The sequence below is a fragment of the Panthera uncia genome, chromosome D4, assembly GCF_023721935.1.
Source record: "Panthera uncia isolate 11264 chromosome D4, Puncia_PCG_1.0, whole genome shotgun sequence".
Taxonomy (NCBI): Eukaryota; Metazoa; Chordata; class Mammalia; order Carnivora; family Felidae; genus Panthera; species Panthera uncia.
In genome coordinates this window covers 71000340-71023208 of record NC_064807.1, presented here as the reverse complement: position 1 = coordinate 71023208, position 22869 = coordinate 71000340, and the positions used below count along the sequence as shown (strand labels likewise).

Here is a 22869-nt window from a genome sequence, read left to right as displayed (position 1 = left end):
CCGAAGACTGTTGGTGTGAGATAGTCAAATACCTAAATAACACTTCTACATATCAAACACCCACGCAATCCATTTTCTTTGCTTAACTTTTAGAGAGAGAGGTAACCCCCTTATCTGTTCTTTGTATCTTATTTATGCGCATATCATTTAGGACATTCTTAATTAGTTAACCTCTCTTTGGCTAACATCTACAGCACCCTATTCTTCCAAAATGGGCTTATACTCTGCCATTACACATTTACCCAGACTTAGATATGCCCTCTATCAAAGTAACTTACCAAATGATATTCATATCCTTTTTAATTACCTTGTTTTATTCATCTTCCTTTTAGTGTCATATGTCTTGATATTATAACGTCCTGTTTTGTGTTTTTTCAGTTTTCAGATACTCCAGTAATATAAATATTCTTCCTTTGTCAGTCTTCTTTTTCTACTTTCTTTGTGACCATTTTCACTTGATTCTTTATGTCATTTTTATTATCTTGGTTGTTTTCCTATCTTTTTTCAGTGCTTCTTATTAAATTCTTCTTACCTCCCTGCCCACATCTTGTAATTTAATCTTTCATTTTCCCCCTGAGTTTAACCAATTCTTTTTCATCTCTCCATTTTTTGTTTGTTTGCTTCTTTGTTTTTTTAAATAAGTTCTGCTTCATGGTGGTTTTCCAGGTCCTCAGATGCTTGTTTGAATATATTCTGTTTGGAGTTCAGACAATATTTTCTTCTGGTTCATGGCTAGTTATTTTTGTGTTTTGCAAGGGACAGTTTCCTCTCTTGATATCTGCACAAATTTATTTCCTGATTTTCTGTAGTAGTTCTCTATGGACTGTACTTTTATTCTGTTCATTTTATTACATCACAGTGTTTTGGTAAGATTTCTAAATTTTATGGAGTTCTTTTCTGTTAGTATAGTAGGGTCTTTTCCCCTCCTTCCTTTATTTTGGGATTGGAGAAGAGTTTTGGCTTTTCTGGTTTTGTGGTTTTCTTTGTCTTCCAGGACCCATATTTTCCTTTTCTTTCTTTCCTCATTACCACCACCCAGTTATGAGCAAGTATGTCTTCCTTGTTTTTTGCTTTCTTTCTCCCTCTGAAACTGTCTGTTTTTCTACCTCAAAACCATCCCCTTTAAATAGACCCTGTCCTATTCCATGCAGTTTAATGTCATCTGCCTCTTTAAGATGCATATATGTGGAAATCCCTATCCTGTAGTTGTGCTCTAATATGCTTGGTTACTTATAAAATACTTATAACTGTTTTTATGTTTGTGGATTTAATTTTTCTGCTGGTCACTTCCACTCATTCTCAGTCCCCTTTGCTAGCATCCTTCCTTTGTCTTTCCTGAAATGATTTTTGGATTTGCCTCTGTTCTTCACAGAGCCTTGTGGTGTATTGGGGCTGGTGCCATGTGGGAACTGTAACACTGAGTTCATCAACTCTTCTTTTTCCATTGCATCTTGCTAACTTCTTTTTTTTATGCCTGTTTATTCTTCTATCTTTGAATTTTAAGCTTACCTTTATTTCAAAACTGACTGTACTCATTATCAGATTTCTATCTATTTCTATTAAAACAAAGAATGTTATTTTTTATTTTTGTGTTTTGTATTTTTCAAAGCTCAGGAGTGAAGTAAGATCACTTACACTTGGGCTTTTTTCAGACTTTGAAACTGGAATGAAAGAATTAACAACACAGAAGAGCATTTCTGAAGAAGTGGTACTCTATAACATGATCGTATACTCAACCTTTGAAGACTGGAAACTTGAAGATGAGATAAATCACCAGGAAAACCAGGACAATTTTTTGAACCAAGTTGCATTCATTAACAATAAGCCCCTGACTGAGGAGATAGATTGTGAATGTAACAGTGCACTGGGGAAAGGAATTCATCTGAACAGAACATCTAGTGAACACAACAGAGCCTTCATGCAAAAGCCACACCTTTTTGCACAGCCGAAAATTCTAACCAGTGAGAAATTATATAAATGTGTTCAGTGTGGAAAAGCCTTCAGTGGAAAGTCGGGACTTATTGTACATCAGAGAATTCATACTGGAGAGAAACCATACAAATGTAATGAATGTGAAAAAGCCTTTATTCAGAAGTCACAACTCACTGTACATCAGAGAACTCATACAGGAGAGAAACCCTATGAATGTAATGAATGTGGGAAAGCATTCATCCAGAAGTCAAACCTCATTATTCATCAGAGGATTCACACAGGGGAAAAACCATATGAATGCAATGAATGTGGGAAAGCTTTCATCAAGAAATCAACACTTAGTGTTCATCAAAGAGCTCATACTGGGGAGAAACCATATGAATGTAGTGACTGTGGGAAAGCCTTCATCTGGCAGTCACAGCTCATTATACATCAGAGAATTCATACTGGGGAGAAACCCCATGGATGTAATGAATGTGGAAAAGCCTTCAACAGGAAGTCAGAACTAAGTGTACATCACAGAATTCACACTGGAGAGAAACCCTTTGAGTGTAATGAATGTAAAAAAGCCTTCATTCAAAAGTCAGATCTCATTGTACATCAGAGAACTCACACTGGGGACAAAAGGTATCAATGCAATGATTGTGGGAAAGCCTTCATCCGGAGCTCACAGTTCATTGAACATCAGAGAATTCATACTGGGGAGAAACCCTATGAATGCAGTGAATGCAGAAAAGCTTTTATCCAGAAATCACAACTCATTGTGCATCAAAGAATCCATACTGGGATGAAGCCATATGAATGCATTGAGTGTGGAAAAGCCTTTAGTAAGAAGTCACACCTCACTGTGCATCATAGAATACATACTGGAGAAAAACCCTATGCATGTAGTAATTGTAGAAAAGCTTTCAGCAAGAAATCTACTCTCATTGTTCATCAGAGAATTCATATTGAACACAAATCCTTTTAATGGAATGAGAAAACTTTGATTCAGCGATCAAAGTTTCATCACACATCCTAGAATTCATTAAGCCTAAAAATTCTATGAATGTACTAAACTTGAGGACCCTTCAACAATAGCTCCCAAACTATTAAGCACCAAAAATAAATACCAAGAAGCAACTTTGAGAAATCATGTTTCCAAAAAAAAATTACATTGGACATCTTGGTTCAGGCCTGATAGTAAAAGTTTTTTTTTAAGTATGATAGAAAAATCTCAACCACATGTGATTGACTTGTTCACTGTGTAGTACAAGTTTTTTTAAATGAGTGAGTATAGTTAGCATTTGAGCAACATGGGTTAGGGGCACCATTGCCCTATGCAGTTGAAAATTCATGTGTAACTTAACTCTCCAAAAACTTAACTAATAAATAGCCTCCTACTATTGACTGGAAACCTTACTGGTAACATAACCATTGATTAACACGTTTTTATATTATATGTATCATATATTGTATTCTTACAATTAAGTAAGCTATAAAAAGAAAATGTTATTAAAAAGTCATAAGGGGGTGCCAATGGGGCTCAGTCAGTGGAGCATGCAACTCTTAATCTTGGGGTTGTGAGTTAGAGCCCCACATTAGATGTAGAGATTATTTAAAAATCTTTTTAAAAAGTCATAAGGAAGAGAAAATACATGTATAGTATTGTACTGTATTTATAAAAAAAATCCAAGGACCCTCATAGTTCAAACCTGTATTGTTGAAGGGCCACCTTCAAATTGATTAATCAGGACAACGAAATGACAACTATATGTGATTATCCTACAAATCATGTAGGAATGGTGTACATAACCCAAATTATCTGTCATTTGGAAGTGGCTATGGATATTCATGCCTGCTTTACTTTCCACACTAAATGACACCATTTTCCCCACATCTTAAAAAATGTAAAAGGATACATTGTAACTAAATTACAACTAGCTCTTCCCCCCACTCTTTCTTGATGTGTATAGAATTACGAGAAGATGAAACCAGTGTATTTATAAAGACATCAAAAGTTTGGTGTCTTTGATACTTTTATACTTTTGAAAATATTGCTTGATGTAAAGCATTCAGAAGTAAGAAATACATCAAACAACAGACAAAGCAAGTAGTGGATGTAGACAATGTTGGCATACTCAACATATGACAAAAATTGTTCTACACAAAGGAATTCCTCCTGTTCATAGCCCTTTTTCAGCTCATGGTATTTACATGCATACTCTTATGCATATCTTGAGATCTTTATATCCTTGTGATTATCAGAAGTGAATTTTTTAAAAGCCTTCTAGATTGGATATTTCTACCACACTTTCTGCTAAGTAATTTTACATGTACTTTCTCATTTAATCCTTTCAGCAAATGCATGAAACTGAGATTATCACCATTTTATAGGTGAGGCAAGCCTAGAGAAGTTTCTTGACCTGGCTAAACCCATGTGGCTAATAAGTGGAAGGTTGGGATTCAGATCAACCTCTTAGCCTCCACACAATTCTGTCCCACTGGAGACATGGAGGAGTTGGTGTCATGTCACTTCAGCTCGACAGAATTTAAATGAACTTGACATAATATGGTATTCTGTATCCTGTCCCTACATTATGCTAAATAAATTAACAAGAAACATGCATTTTAAAAACTGTTTATTTATTTTGACAGAGAGAGAGAGCAAGCAGGGGAGGGGCAGAGAGAGAATCCCAAGCAGGCTTTGCACTGACGGTACAGAGCTTCACACGGGGCTCAAACCCACAAACCTTGAGATCATGACCTAAGTTGAAATCAAGAGTTAGACACTTAACTGACTGAGCCACCCAGTTGCTCCAAGAAACATGCATTTTGAAGGGACTATTAAATTGTAGTTTCTTATATGTAGAAGCTCTTGGAGATACATTTTGAGGGGTATCTATTTTGCTGCCCTATACGTTTTCTTGTGACCAGCCTGAACATAGAAATAATACTATTATTTTATAATTTGTTTGCAAATTAAGTCTTTGTTTTGTTGAGTTGTCATTTTATCACAAATAACTTTTCTTAGAAATTCTATTATCCAAGGCATCCTTTCCTTTTAGTTTTTATTATTTTATTTTATTTTTAAGTGTTTTATTTATCTTTGAGAGATAAAGCACACATAGGGAAGGGGCAGAGACAGAAGGGGACAGAGGATCCGAAGCAGGCTCTGCACTGAGAGCAGTGAGCCAGATGCAGGGCTTGAGCTCACAAACCATGAGATCATGACCTGAGCCGAAGTAGGGCGCTCAACCAGCTGAGCCACCCAAGCACCCTGGCATTCTTTCCTTTTAAAGAACAATAACTTCATATAAGTTGTAAATATTGTTGTCAAGTAATATTATGAAAAGGTTCATATCAAAAACCTTTCAGCCTTTCCCTAAAATGAAGGTGAAGCTGATATTGAGCTTGATCCTAAGTTTTTGTTTTGTTTTGTCAGAGAGAGAGAGAGAGAGAGAGAGAGAGAGAGAGAGAGAACATATGTGGAAGCTGGGTAGGAGCAGAGGAGGAAGGAGAATCTGAAGCAGGCTCCACAGCCAGCACAGAGCCTGATGTGAGGCTCCATCTCATGACTGATATCATGACCTGAGCTGAAATCAAGAGTCGGATATTTAACCAACTGAGCCACCCAGGCTCCCTGATCCTAAATTTTTATCAAATATTTTTTCTTAGATTTTAAATTAAAAGTAATATTTTAAAATAGGAAGTGTCAATAATAGTCATGATTTTTACTGTAGATTTTAACTTTGCAATAATGGTTTTAAACTAATAAGTGAATTGCAGTCATGTAATTCTTTATTAGTCATTTTTTATTAGTCACTTTCGAAGATAAATACCAGGGGTGCCTGGGTGGTTCAGTTGGTTGAGTGTCCAACTTCGACTCAGGTCATGATCTTCACAGTTTGTGAGTTCAAGCCCTGCATCAGGCTCTGTGCTGACAGCTCAGAGCCTGGAGCCTGCTTCGAATTCTCTCTCTCTCTCCCTCTCTGCTCCTCCCCCACTCATGCTCTCTCTGTCTCTCCTTCAAAAATTAAATAATTAAGTAATTAATTAATTAAAAAAAAGAATATTGAAGATAAATACTGAGTTGGGATGTAAATGTATGAAATTAATTTTCTAAACAAATATCAGGAACTAAAATATTCACATGTATCTTGCCCTTCAATGTTTGCATCTTGGAAACTATATGATAATGCCACTTATGCAGTTATGCCAATCATTTATGGAATTCCTCTCTCTTAGAACTTCTCTCAGATCCAGCTTGCCTGTTAGGCCTCATATGGAACTATGTAGTATTTTCAGAGACCCTTCATTCATTAGAATACATTGTTTTTCTAGCCCTTCTCCCTCCTCACTATCATCCCATTAATTCTGTATATGACTTCAGCAAGAAGAAAGCTTGTGCCCCTTCTATAGGCATTTCAAGTCTCAGACCCTTAGAAGATTCAGTATCTCTATTTTCAATGTCTTGTCTTCTATTTAATGGTTTCCTTTACATAGCTACCATCACCATGAGCATAAAATAGGTAGGAAATTCTTACAGTTTTTTTTTAACTTTCCTCCTGTATTTTGACATCTGAGCCTATGTATTCTCTTTAAATGGATACTTCATACTGCCTCCTTTCTACTCCAGTAGTATTACTAATAGGTATTTTTTGGGCACTATGAATTAGGTACTAGTGTCTTCAACAACTGGAATTTAAGGGATTACACAGGACACCACGATTCATACCCAGGGACTCTGAAACATTATACTGTACATAAACTCACAGATATTTCAGAGTTTCCAGGCAGAGTTAAAAGTTGAAACAAATGGGAGCACCTGGGTAGCTCAGTTGGTTAAGAGTCCGATTCTTGATTTTGGCTCAGGTCATGATCTGGAGTTGTAAGATTGGGACCCACATTAGGCTCCATGCAGAGCCCCCTTAAGATTCTCTCTCACTCTCCCTTTGCCCCTCTCTGCCACTTGAGCTTGCTCTCTCTCTCAAAAAAAAAATTAAACAAATGGAACTACTCTAGTAATGCTGAAAATATGGTTTAAAATGGTTTGCAAATTAAAGAATTGCAATGTTTACATGCTTGCTGTTGAGATTTACTTGAAGCTATGTATGCTGATGGTCACCCAAATGCTTAGATACTATGTTTATTTCAACTTCAAAATGTTGTCACAGTTGCACACTTCACAGTCGAATCTCCCATATTTTAGACATTCTTAGAGTATAACAGATCAAAATGGTATTATGCAAGTGTGTGAGTGGGTATGGTTAGGATGGGAGGGAGGCACACCATGGGTTTTTTCTGAAAAGGTGGAGAAAATCAAATTTCCATTTGTTAGCCTAAGTAGAGATGAATCACAAGAAAAAATAAAAAAAGTTAAATGATATTGAAATGAAAATAAAATATATCAAAGTATTGGAAATGCCACTAAACCAGAGCTTGGAGTAAAATTTATAGTGTCAAATGTTTTACTAGAAAAGAAGAAATGTGTAAAATTAATTAGTCAAGCTTCCTTCTTATGAAGATATGAACAAATGAAACCCCCAATACTGTTAATTTTCCAAATTATTTTGGCTCTTGCATTTCCATCTCTGTTTTACACTTTTGTGTGTTTTCTAACCCATTAAAAATATAAAAATACAGTCAATTTTATTTCTTGACTTTTTAAAATTTCATGACATTTTTCATGTTAACCCAATCTTATATTCCTGAGGTAAACCCTACTTGTTCATGACATATTATTTTTATATATTGCTGTGTAGCTCACTTCTCTCAAGTAGTCTGATTGGAGTAGTCTAAACTCTGGCTTCCCTCATGTCTGATCTCTTTCTCCTCAACTTAGTGAACCCCTGGGCTCTCTTTAAGATATTCCTCCCTGAGGATTTATCCTGGAGGCAATCATAGAGGTCACTTTATTTTTCTCTTAAGGATCACAGTTCTGTGCTGTTATTCAGCGTCTGGAAACCATTGTTCTGTGTTTTGTCCGGTTTCCTATTTTATTCTATCGTGGATGGTAGTAGAATTCTTACCTCTACCTCAACCCCATAGGTTTAAAAAAAATAGTTATCACATTTATTTTCAACTTCATCTGAAATTGCAAATGCAAAAAATAGCCCAAAACTTATTGGCAAAGAACATTCACAGAAGAATTTTCCTATCTGATAAACCTATTTTAAAATTTAAAATAAGTAAAGTACTATGGTATGGGCACAGAAATAGCTCAACGGTAAAAAAATGGGGGCTAAAAATTATATATGTAATATATATAGATATAGACTTGGCATTTCAAATCCTAATCCATAAAAGTGGGATTGATAGATTTGAACAAATAAGCAAAAATACTGTATTTACAGATAGAAAAACAAGACTGGTAGGGACTGTTGTTCTGCATACAACAGAAAAGATATTAATGTTCAGAATATAGCTAAGTTCCTATCAGTAAGACAGATAAAGATAACCTATACAGAAGAAAACTTTCCTTGGGCACCTGGGTGACTTAGTTGGTTAAGCAACAGACTCTTGGTTTCTGCTCAGGTCAACGATTTCATGGTTTGTGAGATCAAGCCCCACGTGGGGCTCTGCACTGACAGCAAGGAACCTGCTTAGGATTCTCTCTCTCCTCTCTCTCTCTCCCTCCCCTGCTTGTGCACGCACTTGCACACACACTCTCTCATAGTAAACCTTAAAAAAAAAAAGGAGTGCCTAGGTAGCTCAGTCGATTAAGCATCTGACTTCAGCTCTAGTCATGATTTCTTTTTACAGATTGTGAGTTCGAGCCCCATGTGCGGCTCTGTGCTGACAGCTCAGAGCCTGGAGCCTGGTTTGGATTCTGTGTCTCCCTCTCTCTCTGCCCCTTCCTGGCTTGTGCTCTGTCTCTCCCTTGCTCTCAAAAATAAATATGAAAAAAAATTTTTGTGTGTGTATGTAGTTTTATGGGTTTAAAAAAATGTTTTTAAAAATGTTTTTATTTATTTTTGAGAGAGAGAGATAGATCATGAGCAGTGGAGGGGCAGAGAGAGAGAGAGGGAGACCAAGAATCTGAAGCAGGCTCCAAGCTCTGAGCTGTCATCACAGAACCTGACACAGGGCTTGAACTCATGAACCGTGCGATCATGATCTGAGCTGAAGTCAGAAGCTTAACCAACTGAACCAACTGTCCCATAGTTTTATGGTTTTATTAATACAATTATGATGTGCACATAAGGTGTCTATTCATTTTCTTCACTGTGCAGCCTGGCCTTCAGCTGGGCTGCTTTTCCACAATGGCTTTGTGGTTCTTGGGGGGAGGTATTGTGATCAATCTCTGCACAGCAAGATTTGTTGCACATTAGCAGCACTTCGAGCTCCTTGACGTTGTGGACCAGGAACTCCTGGAAGCCACTGGGCAGCATGTGCTTTGTTTTCTTGTTGCTCCCATAACCAGTGTTGGGCATCAAGACCTGGTCCTTGAATCTTTTGCACACCCTATTGTCAGTGCCTCTGGGTTTCTGCCAGTTGTGCTTAATTTTGACATACTGGTCTGACTGGTCCAGGATGAACTTCTTGGTCTTCTTTTGAATGATTTTGGGCTTCATCAGAGGTCTAAGGGTGGCTATGATGTGGATGGCTGGCACCTCCACAAGTATCGCTGAGGAAGAGGGAAAAGAAAAAATTTCAAATGATGAAATATGTAATCAATGAAATGAACATGTAAATGATACCTAACTTTACTAATCAGGTAAAGTAAAATCAAGAAAACATCAAATAGGCAAAAGTAATTTTTATTTATTTAAAAACAGTTTTTACGTTTATTTATTTTTGAGACAGAGCACAAGTGAGGGAGGGGCAGAGAGACAATGAGACACAGAATCCAAAGCAGGCTCCAGGCTCTGAGCTGTCAGCACAGAGCCCGACGTGGGTCTTGAACCCACAAACTGTGAGATGACCTGAGCTGAAGCTCAGACACTTAACCAACTGAGCCACTCAGGTGCCCCTTAAAGTAATTTTTAAAGTTAATATATAAGGCAGATTCCAGTCAGGAAAATAGAACCTATACTAGGTAGTTGAATAAAGGGACTTTAATACAGGGAAGTTGTTGCAAAGGTATAAGGACACCTAAAAATGCAAAAAGGGGACAGTGAGACACGAGAGAGTGACAACAATAGCTTCCAGAGGCTGTATGTTTGTTGCTCCCAAAATTCATATGTTGAGACCTAATCCTCAAAGTCATGGTATTTGGTTTTAGACTTTCCAGACTTCAGAACTCTGAGAAATTTCTATTGTTTACAAGCCGCCCAGTCTAGGGCATGTGTCCTGTGATAGCAGCCCAAATGGACTAAGATACATGCACTGCTGGTGAAAGAATAAATTATTATAGCTTTATAGAAAGATAGTTTCATGATATCTAAAATTTATTTAATCCTCTGTGATTTTGTCCTAATCAAATAAGGGTGTGGAGAAAGATTTAGCTATAAGCATATTTATTTCATATTTTCTTATAATAGGAAAAATTGGAAATTATATGCTACCACTCAAATATTTAGACTCAGTTTGATAGAAAGTTGTGCTAACGTTAATGTAGAATAATATTTAAAGACATGAAGGAATGTTTACAAGAAATTAAATTTTAAAAGCACTTTCAAGGCACCTGGTCGGCTCAGTCAGTTAAGCATCTGACTCTTGATTTCGGCTCAGGTCATGATCCTAGGGTTGTGGGATCAAGCCCCACCTCAGGCTCAGTGCTGAGTGTGGAGCCTGCTTGGGATTCTCTCTCCCTCTGCCCCCTTCCCCCTCTCACGCTTGCCCTCTCTCTCAAAATAAATAAATAAACCTTTAAATAAGTAAAAGCAGTTTCATTGTATGTTTGTATGTATGTATGTATGTATGTATGTATGTATTTTAAGGTTTATTTACTTATTTTGAGAGAGAGGGAGACAGAGAATTTCAAGCAGGCTCCTGGTTGTCAGAGCAGAGCCCAGTTTGGGCCTCTAACTCACTGTGAGATAATGACCACAGCCAAAACCAAGAGTCAGAGGCTTAACCCACTGAGCCACCCAGGCGCCCCATGTTGCTCTATTTTTAATTTCAGAAGTATCTACAGTACACACTTAACAAGTAAATATGTATTTACATATATGTAACACATATACAGTGCAGGTAATATTTAAATATATAATAGTGGGCTTTTACTTGATTTTAATCTTTTTTCCTTATCTCTATTCTCTACAACCCACTATATTCCTTGTATAGAAAAAAGTAAGGTATGCACATTCCCTTTCAATTAAAGTTATTTATTGGGCTCTACTCAAGAAGAGATGTGGAGGAGGACACAATTTACAAGGATTCATCAAAGCACTGTTTTGAGTGCCATTAAAATGAACATAACCTAAACACGTAACAGACAAAAAAGCTAGACAATATATTACAAGAAAAGTAGTTTTACCTTTTTCTTGCCTGCAATCATTCTTTCTCTTTTCATACCCCGCGCCCTCCCAACACATGAAGAATGGGGCTGTCTGTATTTTTAGAATACTATACGCACACCACGGTGTCAACAGGGATTGTCCCTTTGTTAAGGAATTCCATCTAGTTTGTGGGGGTTTTTTTACAGTCCTTTTCGCTTGTTGAATAAAACGTTATTACTATAATGTATAGGCGTTCCTTTTGTGTAAAGGTTAACGAAAAATCTGCATGCCTTTGGATTCATACTGGTCTACAATGAAAGAAGAAGCTTATCCTCTCCTCTTCTCTTTTTATGTGAATAACGAAAGAAAACTAGTCCCACTCCCAAGGCGCCACGAGATAGAAAGTCAACCAGCCTTCGCGTGTAAGACTCCGCGGCCGCGCGCCCTGCCTTTGCAGAGCATGCTGGGAATGTAGTCCCAGACGGCCGCTTGCGCAGGCGCACTTCCTGGCTCGCGCGGTGAAGGCTCTGGGTGGTCGGAGGGTGTTCTTCATTTTTTCGTGGAGCTGGTGAGTACGTTTTTTCCCTGACGCCTGCACTCGGGTGGTAGCCAGGAAGGGGCCTCCGCCCAGGACTCCTCCAGACCCTGGGGGATGAGGTGGAGCGCGAGTAGCCTGTGGAGCGTGTCTTCCCGGCTCAATGGCGGGGGCGGAAGAAAGACGGAGAATTGGAGGTCTCGGTTCGCGTCCGCGTTGAGGCGCGAAGCGGTGTCTTGGGCTCCGCGACGGGGTTTAAGCCGGTCTAGGGCTGTCTCTGGGTTAGGGGAAGCAGAGCCCTGGCTGGGCACCCCAGCCTTAAGGGTCAAGGTTTGGGCTCTCACTTGGGGGTTGGGGGTAAGAGGGCAGGTTGGGAAGACGGAGCGCGGTCTGCGGGGTCTTTGGCTGTGGTGGGATCAGATACTAAAAGGAGAGGGACCGCCGCTCCAGCCCTTGTTTGAGAATTGGAGGAAAACTGATCTAGGAACTTAGGACCTCCCCCCCGCCCCCCGCCCCCCGCCCACCGCCCGTCCCCAGTGTAGGCCTTCTGACATCCACTTCTTTGCTCTTTCCTCTGAAATGCAGCTTCACCCAAGGTTTTTTTGTTTTGTTGTTTTGTTGTTTTGTAGATAAATTTCTGAAGCCTTTTCTGTTGGGAGTTGTGGAATTGATTCCCTACTCTTATGGGCTGTGAAGAGCAGTGACTGTTGTGTTACATCCAGGTAGTCAGACAGGGTTCCTATAGAGACAGTCCTGACTTCTCAGGGCCCCTTTTTCAGCTCTGCTTTCTCAGGTCTCTGTTTAACTAGACAAGATGTCATTAAGAAGGAGGACATGACTACATTGTCTTTGGTGAGCAAAACTTTGCAAGGCAATTTGTACCTTAAGCTGGTTTTAATTTCTAAAATTACCGCCTGAAGTTTGATACATCACATGTAGTTAAATATCCTTTGTAATTTTCTTAAATTGCTCATATTTATACGTGCATATTACATGTGTATATTTATGCAGTAATATATGTATACATGTATCCAAATATGTTCTTTAAACATCAGAATAACTGTTAGCATGGCAAGATGCTCACTTATGAGAGGCATGTGAGAAGCGAGACTGAGGAAACAGCAGAATCTTCCATCTCACACTTAACTCCCAGTAGTATATACTTTCTTGAGTCTCTTTGGCAATGTTATATGCATAAAACATACAAGTGAGTCTATTATGCAATGTGATTTTTACTTTTTCTTCCCTGAAATATCATCTCTGTGCCCAGAGGGAAGAAAGAAAGATCTTTCTTTTTTGTCGTTGAGTAAATGTTAATGGCCTGCTTTTTGCCAGATAGTGTGTGAGGCACTGGGGACACAGCGGTGAACAAAACAAAGTCCCTGCGTCCATGGAACTGATGGTCTAGGATGGGAACACAGATAATAAATAAGTAAATATACAGCGTGTCAGATAGTGACTAGCAGAGGAAACTACGCTAGAGTAATAGGCTTAGGGGAGGCTCAGGACAGCTGTTATTTCATGTAGTGTGACACTGAGTAGAGATTTGAAAAAAACGAGGGGCTGAGCCTTGCAGATAGCTGAGGTTGCGGTGGGGAATTCATAGAGGGAGGAGCAAATGCAAAGACCCAGAGGCTCAAATGCACTGAGCCTTTATGGAGGCCACTGTGGACAGAAGAGTAAGTTGATGTTGACAGTAGATGACAGTAGATGTTGAGATGAGAGAGGTAAGAGGGCTCCACATCACAGGGCTGAGTAGGAGTTTGGCTTTTACTCTGAGATGAGAAGCCATAGGAAGGTGGTTTGTAGTAGTTTTTGTTTAATCAGCTCTGTTGAGGTATAATTTACGTGCAATTTACCAGTTTTTGCAGGAGGGTTTTTGAGGAGAGAAGTGACATGATTTGACTTATATGTTAAAGGAACCATTTTGGACGCTCGGTTGAGAATAAACTCCATGGGAGCAAGACATAGGACATTTAGTTAGGAAGCTAAGGCAGTGATCCAGTGCCCCATTCCTGCCAACCATTTGATGCGTTGCTCACATCAGACCTCCAGCTCCTTGCCCGCCTTCACCCTCAGCTGATGATCCTGGTTCCTATTTCACTGAGACACGAGAACCAGAAAAGAACTTCCAAAGGCTCTCACCCTTACTTCCACCAGCCTTCCTGGAAGTATTTTCCTGTCGTTCGTCCTCCTGTTACTATAGAGAAAAGGTCTGTGCTCCAATGTATGGCTAACCGCTCTACTTGTGCATTAGATCCCGCTTCCTCTCATGTACCCAGGCCACTGTCTGGGATCATCATTGGGCAGAATTCCTGATAGTTCTGCAACTCATATATATTTTTTATTTGGATATACCAACAACACTAATTTTTCCAGAAAAAATAAAAAAATTCAAATGCAGATTAAAAATATTATAAATGAGATAATATTCATCAACACTAATTTGCTCTGGAAGAAATCTCTACTGTTATTTCATGCATCTATCATCCTTGAGTTACAAGGGACTTCCGTTCAAAGAGTTCAACTATAGCCCTGTTGGAACAGAACTAATGCATGGAATTTCCTTCTCTTCCAAGTACAACTCATTTTCAGTTTGGTTTATGTCAAATATAGAAAAGACAAGACATCTCAGCCAATTGTCAAAGCTTTGCTATCTATGTTTTCAGCTTGGGCTGAGACCATTGAAATGCATATTGATTTCCCTTAAGTTGAGTACAGATTCCATTGTCATTCGTGAATGGAGATTTGCTTTACAGCCATTCAAGTTGCATGTGGCAACCATGAGGCTGTCCATTAAAGCTGCTTACAGCTGTCTATGCATTCGATTAAAAATGAATACAGTGTTACAATTATTTAAAAACTTAATTTATAATGTATTCCTGTCTTTAGAAAGACTCACGGAAACTTGAATAGCCCATTGCTCTTTCAAAAAATTTCTACAGGGGCACATGGGTGGCTCAGTTGGTTAAGTGTCTGACTCTTGATTTTGGCTCAGGTCACAATCTTATGAGATCGAGCCCCTGGGTTGAGCTCAGTGTGGAGCATGGAACCTGCTTGGGTTTCTCTCTATCTGCCTCTCTCTCTCTCTCTCTCTTTCTCTCTCTCTCTCTCTCTCTCTCTCTCTCTCTTAAAATAAAAAACTTAAAATAGTTCTATAGACTTCTAAACTTTTTCCTCTATGAATTTGACTAATAATTCAAAATTATTCTTTTGGTCATTCTTGTCATTTTTTTCCCCCAAAAGTAGTGCTTGGGCTATTTTTAAATAGAAATAATACTGAACTTGAGAACAGATGAGAGGAATATAGTGCTAGCCATACCCGGCTAACTGTGTGACCTTAGGCAAGTTACTTAATTATTGTTGGCTTGAATTGTGTCTTGGGCAAACTAGGAAGTTAGTCTTCATGTTTCCTGAGCCTCTTTCTAGTTCAAGTGCTTGGCATCATGACATCCTTTGTGAGGTTCAGAAAGTAAAAGCCTCTAGAATCTGGTCCTTGCGTTCATCTTTTTGTCTTTACTGCTCTATCAACAGCAGAGTCAGCCTGGAAAAAAACCCAAAGGATTCACAGTTGGATGATCTGAGGGATGTGGCAAAGTTTAGGACAGTCACACATCTTTGCGTGGTCAATTGTGGGGATGGTTCTGAGTTGAAAGAATAGTAACCACAGAGTTTTAATAACACGTCAGGTCACTAGCATACTAGGAAGTAAGAACAACAGGGTCTAAGATTACATTTTTGGAGGGTTGTCATGGGTCTGTCTGGCTACACAGATCCAGACTTCACAGATTCAGCAGCAACAGCAGAGGTATGGTTTAGAATTTTGAGATGCAGGCTTCCAGAAACTAAGCTGATAAAGGATTAAATATCAGTCTGTAGACTGTTAATCAACAAGTACTCATTGAAACATCTAGAATGCAAGGTGCACCCTACCAAGTGCATGGGGATTAAAAAAAAAATTCGTGATTATAGTCCTTGTATAGAAATAGGAAAGTGTACCACAGGAAGCATTAACTCTACATTTCCTTTGCAGTTAGAGTACGTTCAGTAAATGTTAAAGTGAGAAACATAGTGAGTAATGGTTTAGCTGTAGGTAGGCCTGCATAGAGGAAGGGGGAACAGATAAGATGAAATTTTAGGATCCTAATCCTGTTCAATTCTGAATTTTCTGGTAGTATCACAATGCAGTCTGTACACTTTGACTGTTGAGGCATAGGGAAAAATAGTGTCTTAAATCACACTTCTTTAAGCTAGGTAGCAGGTTTAACTGGTAGGATGGTATAGTATGAAGACCAGCAGATTGGGAATCAAGAGAAGTCTTCACAAATAAATATTTGTTGGATGTATGATATATGCCAGGTTCTGTGTATGGTACTAAAGACAGAAGAGTAAGTTAGTGTCACTGTCCTCCAGAAGCGCATAGTCTGGGAAGGAAGACAAAACATTGGAAGTAGAACATTGTAGTATAATAAATGTAGTAGAGCAAGTATAATATGCCATGGGTTAATTTTTGCAGATAACATAATTATTATTAAAATATATGATTCAAGCAAAGAGAAATTACTGTCATGAACCTGCTATGATTATAATGAGGCTTTAATACATATAAATAAGCACCCTTTTCAAAAAAGATCCCCTCCTGAAACAGCTATTGCATTTTAAACACCCACTAATGGTATATGAGAGCACCTGTTTCCCCACATATGTAAGCAGTACTGGATATTACCTGTTTTTAATATTTTTGCCAGTCTGATGTTTCAAAAATGACATCTCATTTTAATTTGTATTTCCATGATTAAAAATGAGGTTGAAAATCTTTTCCTTTGTTGGCCTTTTCGTAAATTTACTGTTTGTTACCATTGCTCATATTTGTATTGCATTATATTTTTTTCTATGACTTGTAGAAATTCTGTATAATAACAGCTAATGGTCCTTTTGTTTTATTGGTTGCAAATATTTATTCCTAATATGACTTTTTTCTCTTAGTTTCATTGATTGCCTTGTAGGTTTGTGTAGTCCAATCTGAGTCATTCCTGTATAAGCTCCAGTTTTTACATTTTTAAAGGACTTCCCCACTGCAAGATTATGAAAATATTTTCTAATATGTTTTCTGGTTATTTTGTAGTTTTATTTTTAATGTTTGACTCGAATTCACCAATTATTTTTATAAGGCAATAGTGTAAAGTTTATTTTTCTCTAAATGGATAGGCCAGTTGTCCCAAGATCGTTAATTGAATCTCCATCTTTCCCCAAATATTTGAGATGCCATATTTATCATGTAATAATTCCTATAAAAGAATGGGCCTATTTCCAGGCTTTTAATTCTGTTTTACTTTTTCTGTCAATTCTTGTGTCAGGACTACCCTGTTTTAATTAACATAACTGTATGCTTTAATGTATAGTATGGACATATCCCCCTTCAGCCTCATTTTGTTTTTCTTTTTCAAAAATATATGTTCTGTAAGTAAAATTGGGAGGCATATTAGTTTCATAGAGCTTCTGTAGCAAAGTACCACAAACTGGGTGGTTTAAAACAACAGAAATGTATCATCTTACAGTTCTGGAGGCTGGAAGTCCAAAATCTACATGTTGGCCAGGCCATGCTGCCTGTGAAACATGTAGGGGAATCCTTCCTGGCTTTCGGTGTTTTGCTGGCAGTCTTTGGCATTTCTTGCTCACAGCTGTATAACTTTAATCTGTGCTTTCATTGTCACATGGTGTACTCCCTGTGTGTCTTTGGTCTTCACATGACCATCTTCTTTCAAAGATACCAGTCATGCTGGATTAGGGGCTTACCCTACTGTAGTATCTCATATGTATCTGCATTGACTCTTACCAAATAGGGTCACATTCTGAGGTACTAGGGGTTAGGACTTCAGCGTATGAGGGGGGTGGTACCTTCAACTCATAAGAGAGAACTGGCATCTTTAAAATATTGAGTCATTTCATCCAGAAACATGCATTTTTCCAGTTGATGCTCTTTAATTGCTGAGAAGTGAGCAGTGTGCTATTTTGAACTTGCCGTGCCTGTTTCTTTTTTTTTTTTTTTTAATTTTTTTTTTTTTTTTCCAACGTTTTTAATTTTTATTTTTGGGACAGAGAGAGACAGAGCATGAACGGGGGAGGGGCAGAGAGAGAGGGAGACACAGAATCGGAAACAGGCTCCAGGCTCCGAGCCATCAGCCCAGAGCCTGACGCGGGGCTCGAACTCACGGACCGCGAGATCGTGACCTGGCTGAAGTCGGACGCTTAACCGACTGCGCCACCCAGGCGCCCCTTCCGTGCCTGTTTCTTAAACTGCTTTTAAGATTGTTCTTTTTGTCAAGAATGAAATCTTGCTATTTGCAACTACATGGATGGAACTGGAGGGTATTATGCTAAGCGAAATTAGTCAGAGAAAGACAAATATCATATGACTTCACTCATATGAGGACTTTAAGAGACAAAACAGATGAACATAAGGGAAGGGAAACAATATAAGAACAGGGAAGGGGACAAAACATAAGAGACTCTTAAATATGGAGAACAAACAGGGTTACTGGAGGGGTTGTGGGGGGGGGGGGTTAAATGGGTAAGGGGCATTAAGGAATCCACTCCTGAAGTCATTGTTGCACTATATGCTAACTAATTTGGATGTAAATTAAAAAAAATAAAAGGAAAAAAAAGATTGTTGCTGATTTTCAGAAGTTAGGCTATGATATCCTAGGATGTGCTTTTCTTTGTATTTAGCTTGCTTATGGTTTGGGACTTCTTGAATCTGTGAGTCATCAACTGGGAGAATCTTCCATCCTTATTCCTTCAAATATTGCAACATTTCTGGAGCGCCTGGGTAGCTTAGTCTGTTGGTTGTCTGACTTCGACTCAGGTCATGATCTCACCGTTAGTGAGTTCAGGCCCCACGTCAGACTGTGCTGACAATTCAGAGCCTGGAGCCTGCTTCGGATTCTGTGTCTCCCCCTCTCTCTGCCCCTCCCCAGCTTGCTCTCGCACGCGATCTCTCTCTCTCTCTCTCAAGAATATTAAAATGTGTGTGTGTGTGTGTGTGTGTGTGTGTGTGTGTGTATAGTAACATTCTCAATTGTCTCCTCTTGTTTTGCTTCTCTGTACTCCATAGATATATAATGGTAACAAATAATGTACTTTTAATCACTTTTTTACTTAGAACCCTGAGTCCTCTTTGTACAACTTTCTAGCCCTCCACTTTGTTAATTTCAGTTCTTAGCTTTACTCTTCTTTCATAAATGGTTGCATAAGTGATCCTTTAGTGAGTAGGTATTTGATGTTTTAGGAACCAGTGGCATTGGAGGATGTGCCAGTGAACTTCACCTTACAGGAAAGAAAAGAGCTGGATCATTCTCAGACACCATAAGGGATGCAATGACAATTGCAGGAGGCTTGTCTCTTTGGATAAGTAAAGCTTTGTAACTACTACAGATTACAGTGACTCTTCCCCTGAAATGTCAAAATATATTTTATAAGTGCATATTTGAGATTGGGCTTTGAGTTTTGGGACCAGAGATTTTTAATTTTATTTGTGCACAGAGATAAGGTATTTCTTTTACTATTAAACAGGTGATACCTCTTTTCTTTAAAACATTATAAATGGATAGCTTTATTATGTTACCTTAGCATCAACATTGTGTATCTCAGAGTTCCTGAAGACAACATAGGACACACTTGTGAGGTCCATCAAATCACCCAAGCCTATGTTATCTTTCAAGTAGGAAGAACCATATTTATGGTTAACAGGAAAGAATGGAGAAATGTCACAAAATACTTAACCAAGAAAAAATCAGATAGCTAAGTAACAACCAAATAGCTAGAAATCCTTGTAAGCAATAGTCCATCTGTCCATTGTGGTGGTGGTGGTAACAATGTTGGTACTAGGAGGTAGATTTGGAAATGTTGGTTAGTGCCCACTGTGCAGAGCCCTTTCACTGGTGTAGAAAACAGAGTTTGTCTAATGTGAACATCAACTTCATTTCTACATATCTTTATTCATCTTCTCACGTAACTCTGATCTCAGAGAAAAAGATACCTCTCTATCTATACTCCCAGGTTCCATTCTTACTCATCAAGGTTTTATGGCCTTGATTTAATGATTATTTCATGATTCAGTCACTTCCAGTTCTAATTTCAGGCAGTCAAAAGTTTTTCTTTTAAAAGAACACCTTGCATAACAATAATTTAATTTTTATCCACCTTTCAATTTTATTCTCTCCTTTCATTACTAGACTAGTAGCTACAGCCTGAATTCCTATTCTGTTGTAGTCTTTGAAGTTAGATTCTTCTATTTTTATATTAACATTATTTGGAAGACACTCCTGAATCCTGAATTCTTCCTTGATGGCACCCTAATCTTAGTCCTTTCTGTATTCAGACTTATTGCTGCATTTGGTGTTTTTTTCTTTGCTTGTGTGACATCAGTGGACTCTTTTTTGTTCTAGTCCCTTTCCAAATGCTTTTTAATTAAGCTTCAAAATTTTCTCCCTAACACAAACGCATGTGCTTTTTTTACTCTAATTTTTAATGTTTATTTCTTTTTGAAGGAGAGAGAGACAGAGCATGATGGGGGAGAGGCAGAGAGGGAGACACAGAATCTGAAACGGGCTCCAGGCTCTGAGCCGTCAGCACAGAGCCTGATCGATGCAGGGCTCGAACTCATGAACCATGAGATCATGACCTGAGCCGAAGTTGGACGCTCAGCCGACTGCTGACTGAGCCACCCAGGCGCCCCAACTTTAGATCACTTTAAATTCGATATGGTGAAAAATGAAATCACCAACTTTCGTTTTTCCTTCAATATTTCATTAGTACCACTATTAGGGTGTTAATAGTTCTTCTGTTAGTACCACAATTATTACAAATTTATTGGCTAGAAACTATTGTATCTGTATTAATTTCATTTTGTAAAAATTCCCCATAATCAGTGTCCATTTTCTTTTCTTTTCTTTTCTTTTATGTTTTATATTTACTCCTATACTAAATTATTATTACTACTATCCCAGTCTGGGCCCATATCATTTATGTTACACTGTTTCACTAAATTCGGTAGCTTTATTTTCTTATTATCCACTTTAGATTAAGTTAAGCATCTTTATCTAAAACATCTCATATTTATCATGTTAACCACTATGACAAAACTTTAATTTTCCTATCCTATTATATAGCATTGAATTTCTGTGCTTGTCAGAGTTTTTATTGTCTAATCCCATTCACTTTGCCTTTTTATTTTTAACCTCTGCTTTCCAAAGACATTCATTTGAATTAGTGTCACTTTTTGTCATGTCATGTACTTTTCTGCATCTTCATTTTTGATTATGCTATGTATTTTGCCTCAATACTTCCATTTTTTTTTACTATACTTATCTATTTTAATCTTTCCCTTCTTTAAACTTGCATATTAATCCGCACCTATCTTGTATAATCTTTTGTGTCATCATAGCACTAGTTCATTTTTATTTTTATTATTTTTTTCTGTAACTGATGAGCGAGTTTTATTTTTTCCTTTTATATTCTAGAGGAAAGAGATACTGTCTTCTGTTTAATCCTGGATACTATATCCAAAGTCAGAACATCAGCTCCAAAGCAGAAAGCTTCTGAAAAACAAATAGTGTCATGGCATGGTTGTAGACATTTTTCTAAATGATGGTTCCTAAAACTTTGCATTAGAAGAATTGGAATTAGATAACCAGTTTGAGAAACACTAGTAAAACCAAGTTACAAAGATAAGAGGAAGATCATTACTGTAATAATTTTGAGGAAATACTTAACCTGAGCTCAACTCTTTTTAAACAACTGAGAGTTTTCTAAAGATAATGACATAATCATGCCAAAAATGATGGGAGCTTAAAGCATAGTTCTGTTTCAGTTGATTTTTTTAAAGGCAACTTATAAATGGAAAATAGCTTATTAGATATAAAAAAAGATGAATTTTTACCTCAAACTTTACTTATTCTGGAAACAATTTAAAAAATGTAAAGCCATATTTCAGTGCTAATGGAACCTGAGAAAATCTTTGTGAGAGAGAAACATGAATGGAAAATGTGGTAAATCCTTCAGCCGGACCACTAATCTTATTCAACATCAAAGAATACACACTGAAGAGAAGCCTTATGAATGTAATGAATGTGGAAAAGCGTTTAGTCAGAGCACTAATCTTATTCAACATCAAAGAGTCCATACTGGTGAGAAACCTTATGAGTGTAATGAATGTGAAAAAACATTTAGTTATAGGTCATCCCTTAGAAATCATGAGAGAATTCATACCAGAGAAAAACCCTATCCTTGTCATGAATGTGGGCAGGCTTTTAGCCATATTTCAGCCCATACTCAACATCACAGAATTTATACTGGAAAGAAACCATATGCGTGTACTGAATGTAGGAAAACTTTCAGCTGGAGCACACATCTTATTGAACATCAGGGAATTCATTCTGGGGAAAAATCCTACCAATGTAAGGAATGTCGCAAAGTTTTTTGCCATAGCACATCACTAATCCAACATCAGAGAACTCACACAGGAGAAAAGCCCTATAAATGTAATGAATTTGGAACAGCCTTCAGTCATACCCCAGCCTTCATTCAACATCAGAGAATTCATATGGGAGAGAATCCCTATGAATGTAATGAATGTGGAAAGGCCTTCAATTGGAGCGCACATGTTACTCAACACCAGAGAACTCATACTGGAGAGAAACCTTATGTTTGCAAGGAACGTGGAAAGACCTTCAGCCGAAGAACACACCTTACTGAACATCTAAAAATTCATTCTGGGGAGAAACCCTATCGATGTAATCTATGTCAAAAACTATTTTGCTATAGAACATCATTAATTTGACATCAGAGAACTCATACAGGAGAGAAACCCTACCAATGTAATGAATGTGGGAAATCTTTCGGCTTAAGCTCAGCCCTTACTAAACATAAGCGAACACACACAGGGGAGAAACCTTATCAATGTAATAAATGTAGTGATGTTTTTTGTCATGGTACATAATTTAATTTGATACCAAAGAATTCATTTTAGAAATGAAA

At 37.9% G+C, this 22869-nt stretch overlaps 3 protein-coding genes across 3 annotated transcripts in view; 2 read left to right on the top strand and 1 right to left on the bottom strand.

The window, feature by feature from the left end:
• Nucleotides 1-7571, top strand: part of ZFP37 (ZFP37 zinc finger protein) — a 50375-nt gene extending 42804 nt beyond the window's left edge. The window contains exon 5 of the mRNA XM_049636226.1: nt 1946-7571. Within this exon, the coding sequence (XP_049492183.1) occupies nt 1946-2902 (957 nt within the window). The 3' untranslated portion in view covers nt 2903-7571. The remainder of the gene's footprint in view (nt 1-1945) is intronic.
• Nucleotides 7572-9073: 1502 nt separating this feature from the next.
• On the bottom strand, nt 9074-11644 carry LOC125926960 (60S ribosomal protein L32-like). Its single transcript, XM_049636903.1, has 2 exons — nt 11336-11644; nt 9074-9541 (listed from the first exon to the last, which is right to left on the bottom strand). The coding sequence occupies exons 1-2, from the start codon at nt 11391-11393 to the stop codon at nt 9123-9125; spliced, it is 477 nt and encodes a 158-aa protein (XP_049492860.1). The 5' UTR covers nt 11394-11644; the 3' UTR covers nt 9074-9122.
• A 9608-nt stretch (nt 11645-21252) lies between these two features.
• On the top strand, nt 21253-22868 carry ZNF883 (zinc finger protein 883). Its single transcript, XM_049636802.1, has one exon. It carries the CDS (start codon nt 21866-21868, stop codon nt 22670-22672), a length of 807 nt encoding a protein of 268 aa, XP_049492759.1. The 5' UTR covers nt 21253-21865; the 3' UTR covers nt 22673-22868.
• The last annotated feature ends 1 nt before the right edge of the window (nt 22869 follows it).

Bases quoted from the DNA above. Each gene is read 5' to 3' on its own strand.
- LOC125926960 (XM_049636903.1), bottom strand. From the start codon at position 11,393: ATGTGTTGGGAGGGCGCGGGGTATGAAAAGAGAAAGAATGATTGCAGG. The intron at 9,542-11,335 runs GTAAAACTACTT...CCTCTTCCTCAG, and splicing joins TGATTGCAGGCAAGAAAAAG to CGATACTTGTGGAGGTGCCA.
- ZNF883 (XM_049636802.1), top strand. From the start codon at position 21,866: ATGAATGGAAAATGTGGTAAATCCTTCAGCCGGACCACTAATCTTATT.